General features: G+C 35.6%; 1 protein-coding gene across 1 annotated transcript in view; it reads right to left on the reverse strand.

The window, feature by feature from the left end:
- LOC139491285 (thymidine phosphorylase-like) overlaps positions 1 to 17986 on the reverse strand; it is a 55902-nt gene extending 37916 nt beyond the window's left edge. The window contains exon 1 of the mRNA XM_071278842.1: positions 17731 to 17986. Coding sequence (XP_071134943.1) covers positions 17731 to 17875 — 145 coding nt within the window. The 5' untranslated portion in view covers positions 17876 to 17986. The remainder of the gene's footprint in view (positions 1 to 17730) is intronic.
- Between the last annotated feature and the right edge of the window lie 6514 nt (positions 17987 to 24500).

Consider the following 24500-nt stretch of genomic DNA (forward strand, 5'->3'; position numbering starts at 1 on the left):
AAAGGCACATAGAGGAAAAAATAACAAAGAAAGGAGTTTCTTACACGGACTGTGGTAAAAAGTACGAGTGTAAAACTTGTAGAAAAGTGCTAGTCCGAGAGGAACGACCATCCGAACTTCACCAATGCGGAGAATGGAAATGTGTCTGTTGCCGAGATTATCAACCCGAAGAACATTTATGCTACCAGAGGGCAATCAATACCGAGAGAACCGACAGACAAATGATATTCTTCGATTGTGAAACGACCCAAGACACACTCCTACAATGTGAAAACGGGAATCTACCATCCACTTCGAGATGCCAAAATTGTAAAGACAAAGAGGAAGCGTGCAATCAGTGTACACTTTGTCAAAACTGCGGCAAATCTTGGTGTGGTTCAAAAGAACACAAAGTGAATTTCATCTGTATGCAAACAGCATGTGACCACTGTAAAGACAAACAGATATCTGATGAACCAAAATGTAACTTTTGCGGTGTTCGCTGCTCGATGTGTGATAAAAAGGACAAAAAAGAATTTAAAAAAGAACCATGTTTCAAAACATGTGGTTTTAGGGAAAGAATATTTCGCGGTGAACTCGCCACTGATGCATTCTGTAGAAGGGTTTTCTCAGAGCAGTACACAAACGCAGTCGTGTTGTCCCACAATGGATCTGGTTACGATAATTATTTTCTGATTGACTGGTTGATAAAGAATTCTATTCGCCCAGACGTTATCTTCAATGGATCCAAAATCATGTACATGGCGATAAATCGAGGTTTAAACATCCGAGTTTTAGATTCGTTGAACTTTTTACCTATGAAGTTATCGAAAATTCCGAAAGCGTTTGGACTAAAGGAATTGAAAAAAGGCTACTTTCCTCATTTTTTCAATACAATGGAAAACCAAAATTACATTGGCCCATACCCGGACAGTACATATTACGGTTGCGACTACATGAGTAAAGATGACAGGAGTGATTTTTTGTCGTGGTACAAAACGAAAACAAACGAAGTATTTGACTTTGCAAAAGAAATAAAAGAATACTGTTGCAGTGACACGACGATCTTAAGGGAAGGAGTCTTAAGATTTCGTGATTTGATGTTGGAGGTAACTGGAACGGGGAAAACGAAAAACACACACGGGCAAGGGGTTGATGTTTTAGATTATGTGACCATTGCAAGTGTGTGCATGGGTGTTTACAAGACTAATTTTTTAAAAGAACAATATGACTTGGAAGTATTGAGGCATGACACTGACGATATCGACCATATACCCATGACATTTACAGAGAAAGGATTCGACGTTTTAGATCATGACACTTGGAAGTCTTCCGAAACATTTCTCTCCGAAAATCCACAAAGTAAATTTGGTCAGCGAAAATTTGTCAAAAGTCCGCTGGCCCACGTACCATCAGAGGGATACACCAAAAGATACAATCATAGCAAAAGCTCGATAGTATGGTTGGAATGGATGATGAAAGAAGAAAAGATGTCTATTCAACATGCCTTGAATCGAGGGGAATTCAAAATTCCTGGAACAAAGTTTCATGTCGATGGGTACTGTCAAGAAACCAACGAAGTCTTTGAATTTTTAGGGGTAAGTTTTTCCTTTGTTACGGAGGGGTAGGCCGCCCGCCCGCCCGCCACCGCCGCCGCCGCCGCCGCGTGCATAGTATTGATACGCGTTTTAACGGATAACTTAGATACGCGTATTGTGGGAAACGTTACCATGGGGGTGTCACTTGATAACGCGTTTACTCAAACCAAAAAAATGAGCTGTCATTTACTGATTTGTCTTCTGTTTCAGTGTCTTTGGCATGGCTGTAAAAAATGTTTTCCATGTGAAAGAAGCGGAACAAAAACATCCTTAACGAAACAATCGATGGATGAATTGTATGTGGTGACCAAAAAAAGAGAGAACACCATACGGGAACTTGGCTTTGGATATCGAAAGATATGGGAGCACGATTTCGCTAGTCAATTGAAATCAAACCAGAGACTGAAACTATTTGCGAATAATCTTGATATCGAAGAACGTCTTGATCCTCGCCTTGCCTTTTTTGTAAGTATATAAGCATTTTCATTTTTGTAATTCCTCCCCTTACAAAAAAAAATGTATTTTGAAAAATAACGCTATTGTGTTTTTTTGAAAGTGTTCCAAAATGTTTTGTTTCACATTTCCTTATTGTTATTATTTTCTTTTACAGGGTGGACGAACAGATACTACAAAGTTGTATTACAAAGTCAAAAATGAAGAAAAGATCAAATACGTAGATTTCACATCTTTATACCCATGGACAAACAAATATTGTCGCTATCCATTGCATCACCCAGAGATCATTACTAAAGATTTTGAAGAGTTGGATACATATTTTGGTTTGTGCAAAGTGAAAATTTTACCACCTAGACACTTGTATCACGCTGTTCTACCTTACCGATGTCACGGAAAGCTCACTTTCCCACTATGTAGAACATGTGCTGATACAAAACATCAAGGTAAATGCACGCATAATGAACAGGAACGAAGTATTACAGGTACTTATGCTACACCTGAAGTAATGGTAGCGAAAGAAAAAGGATACCGAGTGTTAAAACTGTACGAAGTGTGGCATTTTCCGGATGATACACAGTACGATAAACAATCTAATTCCGGAGGATTGTTCACAAACTACGTACAGCTGTTTCTTAAAATAAAACAGGAAGCCAGTGGTTTCCCCCCACACTGTCGGACAGAGGAAGAAAAACGAGACTACATTCGATTGTATAAAGAAAATGAAGGCATAGACTTAGATTACGACAACATCAAGGTAAATCCAGGTTTACGTAGTCTTGCCAAACTGTGTCTCAACAGTTTCTGGGGGAAATTTGGACAACGACTGTTCCTGAAAAAGCACTCCTTTTTCCATGAATCAGAGGCCGACAAATTCTTTCAGATCATATCAGACCCCACTAAAGTAGTCGAAAATTTTCACATTGTATCAAACGATACAATACAACTAGAATGGACACAAAACTCCAAGTTCCCCCCTGTGGATGCGAAGACCAACATCTTCATCGCTATTTTCACAACGATGTGGGCTAGATTAAAACTGTATGAAGTTTTAGACATGTTGGATGATAGAGTTCTTTACACAGACACTGATAGCTGCATCTACGTAAGCCAGAAGGGAAAACCTGAACCGTCGTTAGGGGATTATTTGGGGGAACTGACGTCCGAAATACCATTAGACGAGGGGCATATTGTAGAATTTGTGTCCGGTGGACCGAAAAACTATGCTTATCGGACACTCAAGACTGAAACGTGTAAAGTCAAAGGTTTCACGCTTAATTTTACGAATTCTAACATTGTTAACTTCAATTCTGTCAAGGAGATGATCACATTGGACAGGGACATGTCCAAAACGTTAACTAATCCAACTAAAATAAGTCGACTACCTCACCAGAGAAAAATATTCAGCAGAAAAGAAAACAAGAAGTATAAATTCGCGTATGACAAACGTGTTATTCTTGACAATTTCGATACAGTTCCTTATGGGTATTTATAGAAATAAAAAATGACTTTCAGCATGATTTTTATTGAAAAAATATATATAATATATGTTATACAATAAAGTCAGTATTTTATCCAACGAATCTTTTCTTTTTTCTGCGTCGTCCCAGGCATGATGTCTCTCCTCCCCTTTTTCTTAACGAATAATCCTCCTGTCTGTGTTAACGATTTTTTCCCTCGTTCTGCTATTAATGTCTTTGGTACATTCATTTTTCTCAAAAGGATTTGAAACTCCTTACTTCCAATTGGCTCTTTTCTTTGCCGTGTTGACACGGTGTAGTGAATAAGATCTACAATATGCGAACCAGTCACTGTTTTCCCGTTTCGTATTAATTCGCCTTGTTCGTTATGATTTACCACGTTTTTATCTTGAGCTAAAACGAATCTGTAAAGGTCGGCAGCATGTTGTTTAATTTTTTGGGGTAAAGTACTATCTATCATTGGCATGAAGTTAGTGACGGGGTGTTCTCCATGGTCGGTTTTCGATATTTCTTTTTTTCTAAAGTCCGTTTGATTGGTAGTTTGTGTTTGATTCACGAGACGTTCGTATCGTTCTTTAGACACGAGTATGAGCTCTTGGGCCATTACTGTTCGTTCAAAAATAACAAAACAGGTTTAATCAAAAGGCAAGTCAGTGTAGGATGTCTCACTAAAATATTCCTTTTCCGTGTGTATGTGATCGATCGGGATGACAAGGAACGAATGTGTAATATGTAAGGTCGTAGTTTTCTTATATGTGAGGGGCTCACCGGTATACTTCCTCTGTACACATTCAATGCTATTTCCGATATGATATCCATTTGGTCGTTCGAAGCTGACTGAATTAAGACTTTCTGCTGTCTAGGGGCAGCATCATATGCAAATTTAAGAAATGTACTGTATGACGTGATACTCAACGGCATATTGTTTGTCAACTGGTGCTTTACGTTTGCTCGTCACAGTTTTATTACTTTGGGGCATATACAATGGTGACGTCATCACTTGGAAATATCGAAGTACGTAAGCGGTACTTTTTATTCGTATAAGGTGACAAGTCGCATACTAGGTACCCACCAACTGAAACACAATTGATAGCTTTATCATAAGCGTCTTTGAAATATTTCGTCTCCCCGGGAAATGCCTGACTTGCAAAGGCGATGAGTTGTTTTTTATCTCTGTTATTAGCCATTAGAACAAAAATATGGGTGTTCAAACTTATCGATCGGAAATGTGTCCCTTTTTCAAACAGGTTTTGGGTGATGAAAATTACCGAACAGTTCCTGTGATGTGATAGAGCGGTAGCCAGGTGTAAAGCCTCATCACTCTTACTGATCAACCTCATCATGTCATCCAGAACAAGGAGTGTGTGCTTGTCCGGGTTGGTCCATTCCATAAGGTCACTTCTTGTGGGGAAGCCTTCGTGCAGAATAAAATTGGGTATATTTTTTTCAGCTTGGTCGAAAACAGGTTGAAACTCGGTATAACAATACACTGTTTGAACCGGAGGGGTCTTAAACATGGCAGTTGCATGCTTTAGTAATTTCATAACAAACGTAGTCTTTCCGCTTTGAGTAGCCCCCGATATCATGAAAGTGCATGGACTTTGAAAAGGTAACACGTCGTGAGAAGTTGTCATCTTGACGTCCGGATGAGGTATGAAGGAATTGGACACAGCATAAATAACTTAATACGATGGACAAATGTATATATTTTATTGACACAAACTATAATAGGTGTTGACAAAATTAAATACAAAATGGTCGTTTACATTAACGTTTGAATCGAAAATCTTGACAATACAATCTAACGAATATTTAAAACATAGGTTCAACATGAGAAAAGTTAACACAAATAATCCACAATGAGAAGACGACTTTGGCTGAACTTGAACATTAAAACACTCGTATTTTTTCACGTTACAGTTCAGAAAATGTTTTAATTCTTCTCCATAAAATTCAGGTGGTCTGCCAAAACTGTCGAAAAACATCCCGTGAGATTTACTTTTAAGCACAATTGCCATCCAATGTTCTCCCGGCAGATCACTAGTATGGTTGTTGACGATGTAGGCACTGGGGTAATGTATCTTATTTGTTGGTAAATTGTTCCTAGCAAATACTCCTTTCACGTGCCGATGTATACACGAATTTGATCGGAGGGCACATTCTAGTTCGTATCCGTTCATGACTGTATATAGCGAACGTTTCGGGAATGGTCTATCTCTAGAAATGAATCGAATACTCCAAAAGCTATGCAAGTGACAGCAGAGGGTAGTCCAGTCTTGAACTTTATTTCCGCTCTCACATTTCCATGCTTCACCAAGTTTATATAGTCATCTCCAAGTCCTTTCGGGTCCAATGGAAAAGCATACAAGGTGTACCCTTTTCCATAGTCTTCTCTTGTTATAGCGAGTCCTGCGTCTCTGTTCATTTTTTCACAGACCTCAAATAAATTAGCGTATGCCGTTGCATACTGTCGGTTATCCCCAAAGTCAAGCTTTAACGGTCTCGCTGGAACGCTCTCTCCGTTAACGTACAGTCCTACGTCAGTAGCATTGTAATGGTTGAAACAGAAGGGGTTAGTATCGTACGTACCATTTCCGCTTTCTTGTGAAATAAGCCCTAAGACTAGAGTACTTGGACGGATGTTGAACATATTGTCCCAAATGAATTCCCTAGAGTCTTTATTGATAGTGTTTCTTTTTACTTCCGTCCTTTGGAAATAGTAACGGACAGGCTTGGTTTCTATCTGTTTCATATGGTTAACAATGATTCCTGGGTCTACTTTAATTTTGCATGCCTTATAAACACAATCTAACAACTGTAACTTGTAAGCGGGGGTGTCTTCACCCGAAATGACAAAAAACTGGTCGCTACTACGATAAAGTTTTATATACAAATCGACGCCTTGTATTAAATGGCGATCAAGTGAAAATATGTCTTCAAACAGCGGTCCCTCCATTTCAAATTCTCTACTGTTCTTGATAAAATCTCGACGAAGAATCAATCCAGTGTTAGCTCCATTTTTTCCATCCGTACTCGCTAAATCACCGGAATCTTTCATGAACAATTGTGACTGAAGTTGTGATTTCTGTTCATCGGTACCACTGGTAAGAATAGTGTTGATATAGGCTTTCCATGGGTAGTTTGACGTATTTAACGACACTAGTTTATTGTTCATATACACATCCATTTGTGCCCACATAGCTTGAAGAGGCAAATTTACAATACTTGACGTATCGGTATCGTCTAGTGCCGTTCCATCAGCCTTGACAAGTTTTGCCCGAACATATAATCTACTGCGTCTTAAATCCATATATTCGGGACCTTGTCCCGAAACGAAAAAATCTACTGTAGATACATCTGGCGAAGTGAAGTTTGACATAGGCCTAGTTTCCGAAAAAAATATTCGATCGATAGCTACTTGATTCTTAGGTTCGTCAAACAAATCCAACTCCATTGGAATGCTAATGTCTTTATTTTCTTCGTTTAGATACGCCATTTCTTTGTTGTCCTTTTATCAAAAATGGATGGTTCAATTTCTAAATTGATCTTTCTATTCTTTGTATAGTGTTTTGTCTTGGGTGGTGCCCTGTTTTTAGCTTTCTGCGTTTTACCTCTTGCTCCTTTAAGTTTTTCGACTTGAATGGTTCTTGGTTTTGATTTCTTTTCTTTTATACCCACTGACTTAGCTTTTTCTTGTTTGATGTGCGGGTCTTTGTCTCGCGTCTGTTGTATAAGTTCTGAAACAGCACGATGTTCGATTGCGGCTGTTGGGGCTACCTGTTCCACCCTGGTTTCATTTTTAGGTACGTCTTTCTTCAGAATTACAAATCTTTTTCTACCATAACGTCTCGAAATTCCTCTTCCAAGTTGATTATTTTGTTCCTTTTTTAAATAGCTCGCTTTATTTATGGCCTCTTGCCATAACAATGCATCACTTATGTATGGGGATTTCGACATCTCTACAGAAAAGGATACTTTTTAAAGTGAAGTGTTACACAGGCTTCCAAATTGATAACTGAACACGGTTGTCCCTTGTCGTCTCTTAAATAGATATGAACTTGATTCACTTGCCCCAAACGAACAGGAACATAATATGGAGTGTTAAAGATCACGTTTGTCCTATAGTGTTTAATCTTCCTAATGACGCGTGCGTCTGTTGCGTCTTTACTGATGTGAACTTTCCGTAGGAGTGGTTTCTCGGATGAACCCACAAAACTCTCTTCACAAATGTTTGAATAGACGTAAACATCGTCTATATATTTCGACGCGTTTTTATAAGTGATATCGATTTCTGTCAATGCCACAACCCAATATGCTTCAAGATTTATTTGCCTATCTAATTGTACTGTGAAGTCGTAAGCCATATTCTGTTCAAACAAATGTGATCCATCGGACGATTTAAGAACCATACGTATACTCATCTTGAACAGAAATGACGTTTTATGACAAGAGATCGTGTTATTTATTCATTTTGGATATCTGAAACGGGAACCCATGAGTCGAACTTTTTAGGGTACCCTAGCCAACGCACCAGTACCTGCTTAGTCCCATTTCTTTTTCGTCTTTTAATAACCTTTTCTATTTTCCATTTGGTCTCTCCATCCTTCCGTACTTTCTGAACTTCACTATCTTGGAAGGTCCCTTCTATTGCTTCATCTTGAAGGTCAACGACCTTGTACAGACTAAGTTGTTGACGGAAATACCGACGTGATATCTTGAATATCTCCTCTGTCCATTTCTGTAGATAGCCACGTTGAAATGGATGACGTTTGAACGTAAGTCTGACAAGATCGTTTACCTTGTATCTAAAGCTTTTTTTCCTACTTTTGATATTTGTTTTTTTAACGACTTTCTTTTCCCTTCTCTTAGGGTTTCGAGCAAGATATGCACTTAAACGAACTTCACCTGCATTGTGTTTATTTACTTCGAACGGTGCGAATCCACCAAGGGTACGATGCGGTCTTGCGTTATACCCCTTGACCATATCTTGCAGGACATTCACATATTTATATGTTTGGTTGTGCCTAAAATACCTGAATAAAATCGACTTCAGACTTCGAATGCTTCTCTCGACAATTGCACATTTTGTATCGTTAAGAGAATAATACGTGTTAATCCCCTGGTTTGAAAGATATTTCCGTACGTATTGGTTTTTAAATTCTTTCCCCAAGTCTGATCTAATAGAGGAAGGCTTCCTGTTTCCACTCATAATTGTTTTTAAGGCGTTAAGTACACTGGTGTGGGTTTTATCCACAATTGGTTGTATCCATAGAAACTTGGAAAAACAATCAATAACAAACAACAAGAATTTATTTCCTGAGTTGAAGTCTTGAAATTTATCTAATTGCGCCAAGTCCATTTCCCAGAGACTATCTATTGTATCCACAACATATCGACTCCGTTTAAATTTGTGTACATTATTCCGTGAAAGACTGTAAGCGTCCTGGTTTTGTAACCATTGTTTTATTTTGTGTCTTCCTATTTTTATTTTCCCCTCTTGTTTAACTATGTTGTATAATTTGTCAGAACCCGTAAATGCAGCAGCATGCTTAGGGTCATGCCATATTTTATCTAAATAGTCCTCATAGTTTAACGAACTCATCTCGAATAATGTTTTTTTTATGTGAACATGTTATTTATTAAGGATTTATCAAGATCAAATTCTTTATTCTGTTATCTTTTGTCTTAATCTCGGGTTGAAGTTTCAGTTTTTGGGGTGTGAATGTATGTTTTAATTTGTCAATGTCGATAGATCGAAAATATTTCACTTCTCAGTTAAAATAAAAACAAAACATTTGATATTTTATTTTAAAAAATTTATTATAATAAAACAGTATACTAAAAATAACATCAAACTAATCGATCATGTCTATTGTCTCAGTTCTTTACCAGCTTTTTTCATAGCACTGTTGATACTTGATTGTAATCTCTGCAGATATCTCCATTGTTTAGTGCTGAACAGTATACCGCACCTTTTATGATGTCTTATATCTACCTGGACTTGTTTTCGGAATAAACACACAGTGACTTTATAGTGCCCCGGTAGATCAAACTGTTCAAAATATTTACAGGTCGTGTTGTTCATCGTCGGATCACTGTTTTTATGAGCTATCGTAATCCTTTTACAGTCCGTCTGGTTTGTGGGTACCCTCCGAGACATTTCACTGGTTACCGCTAAACTTGTGGACATTAGAGCAAGCATTACAACGACACCAGTCCATTTAATCACGTCCAAATGCATTGAATATTTTTCATACATTGAGGAAAGATTAGATGCCAAACTTAACTGAGACGGCATTTTATGTCCCATAGAAAACCTAATTGGTTGCTCATCATTTCGTTCTACAGACTCAAAAGATATTGCTCGTGAATTCATGTTGTACTCTGACCCAACAGGAGACAAAATGGATTACTCTTTAACTGTTAACGTTTTTATACCACGACTTCATAAAGGTTCAGCGAACGGGTTACAGTTTGAACACCTGAGCATCCCTTCTTGGTTTTGATGGTCCTCTGATAAAATACAAGGGGTCGTGGTTTCCAGTTCAGGAACACTCTCTCTGACGTCAGGAAATGTGCCTTTCAACGCTTCCCACTTATCATATGTCAGAGAAATACCCTTCTTTGTTGAAACTATCTTATTGGAATCAGGGATCTTCCATCGTTGTCTGACATCAACGGTTGGATACGTTTTGTTAACAGAGACGTACACACCTTTACCAAGATGAAAAGTCATTTCAGGAACCCCTGTAACGTCATCAATCATCTGACCTATAGCCGCATCTATTTCGTTCACATACATTTCTAAAAGCTGCCACTGGTTCAAACGCAATGCTATTCCCTTTTTTGTAGGAACATATGTGTCTGCTGAATTCTTTTCGTATTTGCGGATGTGAATAAGCACTTTGTCATCCCATTCATTGACGACGACAAAGATATCACCTCCTATAGGTATCATAACTCGATCTTTTGATACTTCTGATTCAATCGTTGACTCTTTTAAAAGCTGTACTAAACTGGACTTGCCTTCATCTACCAGTGCTGTACAAAAACATTCGAATGCCATTGGTCCCCTTCTCTGAAGTGTAGAAATAAGTTGTCTAGTTTTCGAATAAATATTTGAATTCTGTAAAATTTCTTCTCTCAACTCATCTGTTAGTATTCCATTCTGATATAAATGATCAACCACAGCATCTGTTGGTGTTTCTTTCACCAATTTCACGTAGTTTTTCTGAAGGGACTCTATGTGTTCTTTCTGCATGTTGACAGTCGAATTGTTTTTCTTATTCTGATACTCTGAACAATTTTTAAACGTGTATTTATAGTGATTTGGTAGAACAGGTGCTGTAGTTGAAACCTACGGATTGGGGGTTTTAATATCAGGAGATCGTGAATTTTTATACACCCTTTCTCTGTGATCACGGGATAAAATTGGGGAGCATATCTTCTCCATTGTGTGAATACGTCGCCTGAAACGATGGGCATCAATGGCGTATGTCATCCAATGACCCTTTCTTGCCTCTCGGGAGGCAAACGACCAGACTACCATGGGGTGTATTTCTTTAATTCTTCCCTCTGGTAAAAAGCGAACCTACGAAGAATCAAATCAAAACAATAACAAAGACTTTTTCTAAAACAAAAACAAAAGCTCGAGTGAAAAAAATAGTTGTTTAACGCTACTCACCGTCTTAATTTCCTTTGAAAGTACGTTTGACATTTCAAAACCTAGATTAAAAAACTCACGACGGACTAATTTCTATATAGTAAATATATGTATGTTTAAATCTACTTATAAAGTAAGGGGAAAACACAGATGAATAAATTAAAAAGCAATAAGTACAAGCATCTCATTCAATATTCATAACCCCCACATTATGTTTACAATAATCGATAACATTTAGATTATAAACCCCAACAGGTGTGCAGGTGAAGTCTCACATCTATTCATAAAAGTTATAACCCCCACATATAGACATCTGCTTTATTGGGGTTCTCCCTTAGAAATACTATTTTTAGATTTGAGTTGGGAGGGGGTACAACCACCCTCTACTCTACTGGTCACAATGTCTTTATTTATTGAATACAAAGAGGAACTACATTGCATATGAACAAAGAAGATTGGAAAAAAATCAAGTTACAATTGTAACATTGGACAATCAGAATTCGTGCATTTATTAAGGCGTCAGGAGCCTGTAATTCAGTGGTTGTCGTTTGTTTATGTGTTACATATTTGTTTTTCGTTCATTTTTTTGTACATAAATAAGGCCGTTAGTTTTCTCGTTTGAATTGTTTTTCGTTGTCATTTCGGGGCCTTTATAGGTTACTATGCGGTATGGGCTTTGCTCATTGTTAAAGGCCGTACGGTGATCTATAGTTGTTAATTGCTGTATTTTGGTTTCTTGTGGAGAGTTGTCTCATTGGCAATCATATCCCATCGTCTTTGTTAATGTTAAATGGGAAAAGTTGATTCTTTTCCAATCCAACTTGTATTTGTGGATTCCTCTAATTTCCCTTCTCTTTGTCAAACAATGTTTAAGATATTTTATATTTATACATTATTGCTTATGAACACTCATGTAATCATTATATCTGCAGCTACAAAAAAAATCCATCATTTGTTCAAATATTTCAACAAAATGTTTTAAATAACAGGTAAATCAAAACATAAATTTAAACCTCCCTATAGTAATATGAAAAAAAAAAATCTACTATGAACCGAAAAATCTTTTCTTTCGCCTCAAACATAAAGGAAAATCTTCCTTTCATAACTGATGGGTAGGAAAGGGAATTTAATACATACAAACGCAGAAAGATTGTACGCAAGAAAAAATTCCTTCCGATCAACTGTGTGTACGTGTACTGGTGAACATAAAACACGACACTTGCCCATTTGTTGAAAGACCAACGTAGACTTCTAGACGTGTTAAGTTTTTGTGTTGTTCATTGGTGCAAACTCATAAATTTTATCAATACTCAAAAACAAATAAATTCAACTCTACTTAACTGAAAACTGTCAATTTTTAGCTTTTCGTCCTTGATTATCAGGTACATTCAAACTTGAAGATTAAAAAATTACTTTTACAATCTTTCATTGTATTTTGGTTCGAGGTAAATCACGTGGTTTAACCGCCGCACAATTGATTCCGCACGTTAATCTTGCGTTCCGAAGCGATGCATAACAACAAGCTGAGAGGAGTCGATTTATAATAGTGAAAACACTAAAAGTTGTGCTTAGATATTTGAAATTCTACACGTTGTATGCATGTTTAGTCATCATATTTTAACTGAAGCTCTGAAGCTCTGAAGTAACTGTAAAAACGCACGTACGCGTACAAACCAAAGTCACAAAACCTTCCTTAAAATTGCTTCCTATGGAAAGCCACAGTGACCCCCCCCCCCCCCCCGATTATTACTAAACAGAAGTTAACAACTGTCATTCGTGCAGAAAGCTTTATATTTGTATAAGCTTTATAAATGATACATGTATCTACAAAATATTCATTTGACGTTCTTTGAATGTTTTCTGTACGTCAATAGCGCGTTTTCGAAATGACATTGTACCGTTCAGGGTGTTTTTTTTCTAATTTGCAAAAAAAGGCAAAAAAAAAACGGGAATAATATCTAAATGCCTAATAAATATAAAGTGATTTATATTTAAGTATAACGAATAAATGAAGATGAAAATGAATAAAAGGGTACACATGTTTGTATACGACATGGAAATCCGGCGAAAAAATGACACCTTATGTTTCAAGAAATAATGTAAAAATATCTTTTGTTTACATTCACCATGTTCACCTATGACATCGCAGTATTGAGAATATCTTAATAATGTAACGCTAACACGCACATTGCGCATCATTTGTTAAGCTGTGCGCACACTGTGAATCATTTGTTATGCGGTGCGTACATTGTAAATCATTTGTTATGCTGTTCGCACATTTTGAATCATTTGTTATGCTGTTCGCACATTGTGAATCATTTGTTATGCTGTGCGCATTGTGAATCATTTGTTATGTGAATCATTTGTTATTCTGCGCGCACATTGTGACGCATTTGTCATGCTGTGCACCCATTTTGAATCATTTGTTATGCTGTTCGCACATTGTGAATCATTTGTTATGCTGTTCGCACATTGGGAATCATGTGTTACATGTATGCTGTTCGCACATTGTGAATCATTTGTTATAATACTGTTCGCACATTGTGGTGCATTTGGTATGCTGTTCTCACATTGTGAATCATTTGTTATGCTGGGCGCACATTGTGAATCATTTGTTAGGCTGTGAACTTTATTTACTCAATAAATCTTCAATGAAACGATTAACGGCATATGTTTCAATACGTGCGACAGCTGTTGTTTTATCTTCTATAACGGAAAGTGAAGGCTGGATTAAGAAAAAATCGGCCAAGGTCTGCCAGATTCATTTTAAATAATAGATTGACAATGATTTCTATAGATATGTTTTACATATGTTTTAAAACTGTCCGTTAAAACTTGCAGCGTAATCAATCTTGCATGTCTTAGAAAAGCGACCGTCATATTATTGATAACGGTAAATTATCGTATAATTGTAGACTCACTAAACTAAAATTGGGAATTCACTCATAGATGTCATCAAAGAATTTCCCAGACCAACACTACTTAAAATAGTGAAACGGTTAGTGAAAACATATTTATTTAAAGTGGTTTGGGAAACTAGTTTTGCATCTATATTAATCCCTTTCCACTTTGTGGGTGCGCGTGCTGCCTTCAGGGGCGGATCCAGCCATTTTAAAAAGGGGGGTTCCAATTATATGTCCCCATTCAAATGCATTGATCGTCCAAAAAAAAGGGGGGTTCCAACCCCCGGAACCCTCCCCCTGGATCCGCCACTCGCCTTGTAGCGGCATAAGCCTGCTCTTTTTCGAAATCTACAAGGGTGTCTTTAACGTACAACTCTTAAGGGGGTTCGCGGGTCTAAATCATTTATATAGGATTTCTCTATATTTTTCTATAAATGAACTTTATCTCATAGTTAATAGAAAAATAAAATAAAAAAGTGGGGTCACCGTTCATTTGCGCTCCTTCGAAAGAAGCATACATTTATGTAAAGGTGTTTTTTTTTCTGTTGATGTAATAAGAGAAATAAAGGTAATATCGAAATAAAAAAAGAAATGTATTACAGAAATCGCTCAAATTTTACAATAATTTAGTTTAAGTACAGCTTATATGGAAATTATATTAAAAAAGATAGGTCACCGATGAGTTGAAAAAGATATTGCCAAAAAATGGCATTTTTTCCACCAAAGGGAGATAATTTGGAACTTTTTCAATGATGTATACATTTAAAAGTCATCTGGGCCCAACACGAATTGATTGTTTTGAAAGATTTTTGTACCATATGATAAAGTAACAACTACAAAAGGAAATCAATAAAATTTGTAAAGAAAAACAAATGTTTGATTTTTTTCTGAAATTTTTATACCCTCGGGCCTCCTTAACACGGCATTTCTCAGTGTGTTATTTTAGGTTTTAAAATCTCAGTGTGTATTTTTTTTTTCGAAAAAAGGGTTTAAATATAGTTTTGACGAGAACGGCTTGCCATATGAAACCGCTAATTGGTTTGGAAGAGATTTCATTAAAAGGTTAACGGACTAAGGGAACGGACTATACAGACAACAGAGGTCAAGTGATAACAAAAAATATATATTCTTAAACTACCAGGTAAGATGACTTTAAAATGTACAATGAAATTTAAAAAAATGATCTTACATTGTTTTTAAATGTTAAAACTACAATAATAAAACTAAAATAATAGCCATTATTTAAAGTGTCAACACAGATATGTCCAAGTTGTCCCTAAATGAGCCCCTAAATGTGAAAAGTACAAAAAAATTCACTTAGTTACTATTTATATTTAGAGAATATTGATAACAGCGTTACTGCTATATTTAGAAAATATTGGTTTACAGGAAATGTGAAGCCGGTAATCTTAACCTAAACATTTCATACTTAATTATTTCTCTGTGTGTCCGGGTCTCGTATCTATAATAGTCCGTACTAGACGACAAGATCTATAAAGTCAATGATATAATTAATAATGTGTGTACATGTCACATTTATGTTTTTCATATTAAAAAGGATTCGCAAAAGTAACCTTTAACCTTTTTTGAAGAAAATATTGATTTTGGTTCGGTGTAACAGAACAGACATGTGTTTGTACATATATATGTTGTACACATCTATAATGTATATCTATTCCTCTCCTACGCGCATATTTTTGCGTGAAGCGCCACTTTATAATTTATGTAATTTTTTGTTTCAATTATTATGGAAAAGACACATCATGTTGTTTTTTTTCCTTTCAGAGTAATGCCTTTAAAACATTATTTCAAATTCAAATATGTTGTCTGCAAATACAAATTGAGATTCGGGTCAATTTGAAACAAGAAACTTTAAGATTGGAAGCAAACCAGATTTTCCTGCATGAAAATGAAATTTGCAAATCTGGAACCCAGACAGGAACCGGTCAGACAGGATCAGGTAAAAATGAATAATGAATAATTTTGTGTAGGGTTTGAACTTCCGAAATGGAAAAGCCAAAATCAATTTTAGTATCACTTTTCGCTACTTAAAAAAGGTCTGCAACCAAACAACGAGTAAAGCTGAAATTGTGAAACTAAAAAAAAAAAAAAAAAACACCTTCATTTAGTCACAGGAAATTTAAAGAGATTTCATCAACTGTTGTGAAATAGCGGATATGCGACAGCGCTGAAAATTCGAAAATGGTATTTCTATGAAGAACAATTAAAAAAAAATATTTTCTTGTTTCGAATATTTTTGGGACTTTGACAAATGAACTATTTTATCAGGAAAATGTCATTACTCTGCTGTTAAACGCGATATTCTTTGAATCGTACGGTGTGCAAGATTTAACCACAAATGTCAAAAATTGTATTGCTTTTGAATTGTGATAACTTTTGAAAACATTTTAAGACATAATTATCTTAAAGTATGCGTTTTTCCTATTGTCAAATTATTTCTTCTAAGAATACAATATGGACAAGAATCGTTTATTACACACACAACTTTGATCCGTTCCGAGTCATCAATATTATTTTATATATAAGCTTTTGTTGTTATGTTTATATTGTGCGTTAGTTTTCACTTTAGAAAGAGTCCGGCAGTCGAAGTGAAATCGTCCAAACATTGCATCATTTAATTGTTAACTGTCGAGTCCTCACTAGACCTCAATCAGATGAAAACGTGTCTTTAATTTCATCTTCGATTGTCTTGTACTTTATTATTTGATTTATAAGGGGGGAAAAGAGGTCAAAAAGAAAAAAATACAAATTTTAACTTTAATTGTTACATTTTAACTCAAACATTTTAAATCATGTGTACATTTACGACATCCCCCCCCCCCCCCCCCCCACATATATATATGAAAAGCTGTTACATCAAATAATAATAGAATTGTAGTGGCTTAAATATATGAAAAGCAACTATTTTCAGTAAATTTTCAGAGACGATGTATACAGATTTCGTCACAATATATGTCCGAGGTAATCCTAGGATTTTCAAAACATGCGAATGCAATAATTACTTGAAGCTCTCTACTGGCTCTCCTGGTATTAACATACATCTATTATTCAACACGAATAGGAGTATTTCATTTATTTCAAACAAAAATTACATAATTCAACAAATATATTTACTGCGTAGATATTGTAGTCAAATCGTTACAAAATCATGACTTTTCAAGAACTAAGATGTTTATGTATAACAGATATGAGGAGAAAAAAAAATCTGCACTTTTGAAATTCAAAACGTTTTCAAAAAATGTCTACTTTTTAGATTTCATTACAACAAAAAAGCGACGATTAAAAATGAAAAACATGCTTTTTTTATATTTTTTCAATAAAATGTAGCAGGAGGCAAACTTTGAAAACTTTGATATAATGTTTATTTTTTTCCATGTCTAAACATAGCTATTTGTTACATTTCTCCAAAAATCTGATAGATTATTCACCATGTTCACAGATAAGTATTTCAGCAAACGATAAAATATATACAAATTTTAAAATAATTATATACTTGAAATGTTTAATATACTTAAAAAAATATAATCAATCTTAAGATATTTAATTTTTGGTTGTTATTCACTAAAATGTAAATCATTAATATTCACATAAATCGAGAAAACACATGAAACATGCACTTTTAATAGACTTACCGATCTGGGATTCTTGGACATGCCCATTCACTACAGATTGCACAAAAAATTCTATCTCATCCTTTGACAATTTTTGTCCATTTCGCTTCTTTATAATCAATTCTGGGATTGTGTATTTGACTTGGTTGTTATTTGGTTCCGACATCGTGAATGAATGAAATGGACAACTGTGAGTGACCGACTTTCTACTACTACTTGTTTACAATGTTTAGTAAATCAATGAACATGAGCCATGTGGTTGTCCGGAATCTAGAACAAGGTGTTTCAGAGGTACATAGAAGGGAAAGTTCTTAAATATAGGGCAATTTTGGCATAAACTTGGCGGTCATCGTATGAGGTCAAAAGTTCATTTGGTCACATACTTAACTAATAACATAATTGCTAATTGTCAAAAATAGGACATTTAATAGAAGTTTTTAACATTATAATATATTTATATGTATACCTGCTATGAGTATTTTCATATCCCGGAATTGAGCACTATATAATAGCAAAATTGAGAGTCAGACACAAACTGATGCAATAATTGTATTAGTTTCATCACGTTATGAGAATACATTATAGTGATTATACGAATTCTATTGAGGATTTCGTGGGTCAATTAACCTGAAATAAATATTGAAGTGTTGAATAATAATATGTAACCACTTTTTTTTATCTGTACGGGTTGTCCAGATTAACTTGCCTACACTTCCGTCTATATTAATGTATTCTATAACAGCATGAGCATTTTCAATTTTATGCAGGCATATGTTTAATGAATATTGTCACCAAGTAGGGTTCGAGTCTATAATTTCATTTGGAGATCGATTTAAAGTTCGAGTATCAGTTAGAAATTCTGGTTGTGTTTCGTTTCGAGCCGAATTGAGGTAAAATTAAAGTTATGTTTCGAGTTACACTTCAATCATCTTCGCTATCCAAGGGTTAAGATCCACTCCCGCGAAGAGAGCCACTCCCCGCGAAGAGAGCGGGAGTGGATCGTAACCCTTGGCTAGCGAAGATGCACTTCAATATAAACTTGAGTTCGAATAAAATGTACAGAAAGAATTCTAGTTACGATTATTGTTGAAGGGTTAACGATTTCTTAATAAAACACTGTAAGTGTCAAAGTGAAAATTAAAGGATGAGGCATGATAAAAAGTTAAACCATCATTTATTTGTACCCCTGAAATTATGAAAATAGTGAAATTCTTCAATCCTTTCAAAATTACTAAAATATAAACAGTAGATTATGGTGTTCATTTCTTACCAATTCTGAATTTTTATTGGCTGAACGTCAGGATGATTCAATCGATTATGATTATGAAATATGAATATTATATCATGAACAATTATCACTTAATTAATCACCTTATCGATAAAAGATTCGGGCAAACACCGTGGGGCAAACTGGCAAATTCGATCAATATGCAAAAGTAATTGACATTATATATTTGTTATATATAGCTTCACTATACAATTATGGCCTTTAAGAAAAGTTAATATCAAAAGTTTTAAAGGTCTTCGTGTTACACAGGGAAAATAACCTTTTCAAGGTTTTGAATTATTTCTGAAATATTATATTTTCTCGAATTGAAGGTCATATAAAAAAAGAAAATGTGGTATGATTGGCAATGAGACAACTCTCCACAAGAGACGAATACGATATACATGTGTCCAGATATGAGATATTTAAGTTGGATAAATTCCTCTCCATTGTATATTAAAAAAAAAACAAGGTCTGAATGTCTAGATCCGAGCATAATTATGTTACATTTTTTTTTGCAGCATCCATATATTCCCGACGTGTGAAGAAAGAAAAAAAAACGATATGACGTGACGTCAATTACTAGAAATTATTTTGACGAGCTGAATCTAAAAGTTTTGTTTTCGCTACGCAGATATTCCCGAACTGTTATTTTGCCTACGTGCAATCTGCGGCGGGAAAAGGGTATAATTTTGAAAGTGATATTCATTATATATCAATTTTCACTAGCTGATGGCCATAACGTGATGGTGAGAAATCTTTATAGAGATGAGGTTTTCTTTTCTGATTTTCGTGCTGTATAAGGTTCACTTCAATCAAACTGCTTCGAACACACTAATCGTTTAAAATTAAGTAAGTGACGTTACAACCTCAATATCAAAGTACTTTATTTAAATAAACGATTAGCGTGTGCGAAGCTGTTTGATTGAAGTGATTCAGAACCTTATGCAGCACGAAAATCGAAAAGAGCACCTCATCTCTATAGAGTTGTCTCACATTTTTGTTTGGTAACTCTTTAAGAAAAAAAAAAGTTGGGTCAAATCTGGGATAATTTTAAGTCCCAAATAAAAGACAAAATCAGTAGACGAATTACAAGTACGCGTTACCTCTGTCCGAGGGTTGTGATTTATGTAACAAAACAAATTAAGGATAAATGTCACTCTTGTAAACATATATAGATAGTGATATATCTTTCTGATGGACGTGTAAGCTTATTTACATAAAAGTTGTATACTAGTTTTTGTCCAGTATCTAGGCCACGCTCAAGGTCAGTTGTCAAATTCTTTGAATTTCGTTTTGTCTGTATTCATTTATGAGCCCCGCCATATGTCATGGTCAGTTTATGACACATTATGAAAAAAAATGTGAAACACTAATGGAAGGGCCGTGGAGGGATATTAATTAATTCAGTTCATTTGAAGACGCGTTACCAAGTTTTTAACAATTATTTCTTTTTTACAGATCTAGTTGATTAGGAAAGTTGGTAATTGAAATACAATTGAGAACGGAAATGATGAATGCGTCAACGAGACAACAAACCTGACAAAAGAGCAGAAAACAGTCCAAGGCCACTAATGCATTGGTCTTCAACACTGAGAGAAAATCCAACACCCGTAGGCGGGCTCCAGTGGCCCCTAAGTAATATGATATATATCTTTGTGAAGGACGTGTATTAGCTTATACACAATAGATGTATACTAGTATTTGTCCAGTATTTAGAACATGCACATGGTCAGTTGTCAAATTCTTTGCAACTCGTTTTTTGTCTGTATTCATTTATGAGCTGGTCAAAACCACGCCATATGTCATGGTCAGTTTATAACATATTATGACTAAAATGTGTTACACTGATGGAAGGGCCGTGGAAGGTTATTAATTAATTCAATTCTTTTGAAGATGCGTTTACAAAGTTTTAAGGTATATTTCCTTTTGACCGGTTGATTAGAACAGTTGGTTATTTGAATTACAGAAATATAATCAACGGAAATGATGAATGTGTCAAAGAGATTGGACTTTACAACCTATCCAACGAGCAGTAACCTGTCCAAGGCCATTGCCAACAATGCGAGGTCTTTAAACAAGTATATATAAAGTGTCTGGATATAAGCCAACGATCTTTCTTACGAGGGCGCTGGAGCAATACGAGTAAAAATACATGTATACACAATGAAAAAATTATATATAAACGCCTAACCAGGTGCTCCGCAGGGCTCAGCTTTATACGACAGCAGAAGTCGAACCCAGAACAGTTGGGGCAAGTATGGACGCAACATGCAAGCTTGATACAGCTCTGAATTTGGATTGTAATCAAATTTTTGACATAATATGAGTTTCTGACACAAAACAAATGTCCAAGATCTTTCAAATATATTGTGCAATATTGTGCAATTAAAGATTTCTTCTTTTAACTTTTCAAAAATTTGAAAAATAAATTGAAAACTATTACCACCCTTTTTTTTTGCAATTAGTCCAAAACCTGCCAATTCTTTATACATGATAAGTAGTGTAAGGGAGGTAAATCCGAACATATCCAACATTGTATGTTAAATGTTTTAGAATTATCTCCCTTACACTGCTTTTAAATCGTCTTAATTGTCCATTGACCAGAAATACCCAGTTTTTCCACTTTTTGCACCTAATTCTGAAACAGTTTGAGCCATAACCCCCAAAGTCAATACTAACCATCCCTTCATGGTATGGAAACTTGTGGTTTAATTTAGAGAGATTCATACATAAAAACACAAGTTATTGTTTGAAAACTACAAAAATGATTATTTTGACCCCCTTTTTGGCCCCTCATTCCTAAACTATTGGGACCATAACCAACAACAATGATCCCAACCTTCCTTTAGTGGTAATGAACCTTCTGGTTAAAAATTTAAAGAAATCCATACACTTAAACACAAGTTATTGTCCGTAAACTATAAAAAATCTTCTTTTTGGCCCTTTTTTGACCCCTTATTCTTACATATTTGGGAAAATCAACCCCAAACTAAATCACAGCCTTCCTTGTGTTATATGGAACCTTGTGGCACAATGTCAGAGAGATCCAAACAGTAACACACAAGTTATTGTCTGGAAATTAGAAAAAGGCTGGTTTTGGGCCCTTTATTCCTAGACTGTTTGCCCAATACCCCCATTAGAATAAATCCCAACCTTCTACTTATGGTATTAAACATTGTGGTACAATTTCAGAACAATTGAAATACTTGTACACAACTTATTGTCCTGAAACTAGATAAATGCTTGTTTTGGGCCTCTTTGGGATCATAACCCCCAAAATCAATCCCAAGCTTCCTTTTGTGGTTATTAACATTGCATTTAAATGTTATTGATTTCTTTTTACTTAAGCAGCAACCATTTGATTTTCTGGGGTGGGGGGAGGGGGGGGGCTAAGGTTATTTTTTTCTCCAAAAACTGGAAACAAACTTTTTTTTCCAAAAAAAACCATAGCCCCCCCCCCCCCCCCCTCCCGAAAATCAAATGGTTGCTGCCTTATTCAAAAGTTATTATCCGGAAACAATCCGTCTTCGGACGCCGCTGATGACGACGACGACGACGACGTGATACCAATATACGACCCAAACAAATTTAATTTTTGCAGTCGTAAAAAATTGCACAAAGCAGCCAACACCAGTAAAAAAAAACACGAAAATATCACATGCAATTATCTTCACATTTCGGATAACAGATCCTTCATGAGTATGCTTATGATGTAACAGAATTATGAAAGGCCAATTATGTCAAAAACCCGATAAAGTAAGGCGTTAACAAAAATCACATTTAACGCAATAAATACAGTTTTAACACGTACAGAAATCGATGTATTTTACGCGTCATTCCGTCTGGCCACCCGTCCTTCCGTCCGTCCGTCCCCCTTTATAGTTATTCCGCAAAACATCTAAAGTTTGAATCCTAGAACGTTTTCACTTTGCTGTCTGTTTGCATGCAGAGGCGGATTTAGGGGGGGCAGGGGGCCCGGGCCCCCCCCCCTTTTTTGGGAAAAAATTTGGTTGCTTATATAGGGAATCACTGAAGCGTGACTGGAGTGGGCCCCCTCTTAGGTCAGTCAGTGGGCCCCCACTTATGAAAATTTCTGGATCCGCCACTGGCATGTGGTCAGAGTTTTGATCTTTATTAATATTTGCTCTAATGAGAGATAGTTGAAGTTTGTCATTTTTGGGTAACTAATTCATAAATCTCTTAGACTATCTATCTTTAGTTTTCTATGTTGTGTCATGTGTGCTGTTTTTTGTTTGTCTTTTTCATTTTTAGCCATGGCGTTGTCAGTTTGTTTTAGATTTATGAGTTTGACTGTCCCTTTGGTATCTTTCGTCCCTCTTTTGCAAGTCATCTGTTTACAATTTTTCTCCGTTCCGATATATGATTTAGCCACTTTTGAAAAAAAAAACGGTTTCTTTAGCAGCGGAACATGTAAAAGCTTGTGTTTTGGTACTATATCACGACAGAACGTGTTCTGTCCATATATACTGCTGCTTAACATCGCATATATAAACAAACATTATATCAATGATTCTACAAATTCTTGAAAGAGTGTGGTTATTTACACATCTGATACAACAAGTAGAACACGCATACAAACTGACATCTTTGTTAATATCTTTTTTGTTCTGTATAAAATTTATTGTATACAATATAAAAAAGAAGATGTGGTATGATTGCCAATGAGACAACTATCCACAAAAGACCAAAATGACACAGACATTAACAACTATAGGTCACCGTACGGTCTTCAACAATGAGCAAAGCTAATACCGCATAGTCAGCTATAACAGGCCCCGATAAGACAATGTAAAACAATTCAAACGAGAAAACTAACGGCCTAATTTATTTTAAAAAAAATGAACGAAAAACAAATATGTAACACATACACAAACGACAACCACTAAATTACAGGCTCCTGACTTGAGACAGGCACATACATAAATAATGTGGCGGGGTTAAACATGTTAGCGGGATCCCAACCCTCCCCTTAACCTGGGACAGTGGTATAACAGTACAACATAAGAAAGACCTATAAAAATCAGTTGAAAAAGGCTTAACTCGTCTGATGGACAAAAATACAATTGGACTTGGCCCGGTACTTTTACATCACGACACCAAAAGACACAATGAACAGATCTAAGAGTACTCGCAGTTATCTGACAGCTAAGTCAAAGCCACTAACAACTAATAAAAAAATCATGCAACTAAGACTAAACTATCAATCCGTACACATCTAACATCCAATGGATTTAGTGTAAAGACGTCATAAACAGCCAGAGAAAAACATGACCTTGTGCATTGCCAAGTTACAGGTATCGACAGATTGTAACAGTAGATCAATGAATATCTATATGCATATAACATACTAGTAATATTTAGTTAGCTTTTAATTTACTGATAAGAAAATCAATATGTATAACAATAAAAACAATATGCAATGATCTTATTAAGTGTTGAATAGGTAACCTTTTAGAATAAGTTTATTTAAAGCAGCGACAAGTTTACATGGATCATTTCT

This window comes from Mytilus edulis, chromosome 10 (genome assembly GCF_963676685.1).
Source record: "Mytilus edulis chromosome 10, xbMytEdul2.2, whole genome shotgun sequence".
Taxonomy (NCBI): domain Eukaryota; kingdom Metazoa; phylum Mollusca; class Bivalvia; order Mytilida; family Mytilidae; genus Mytilus; species Mytilus edulis.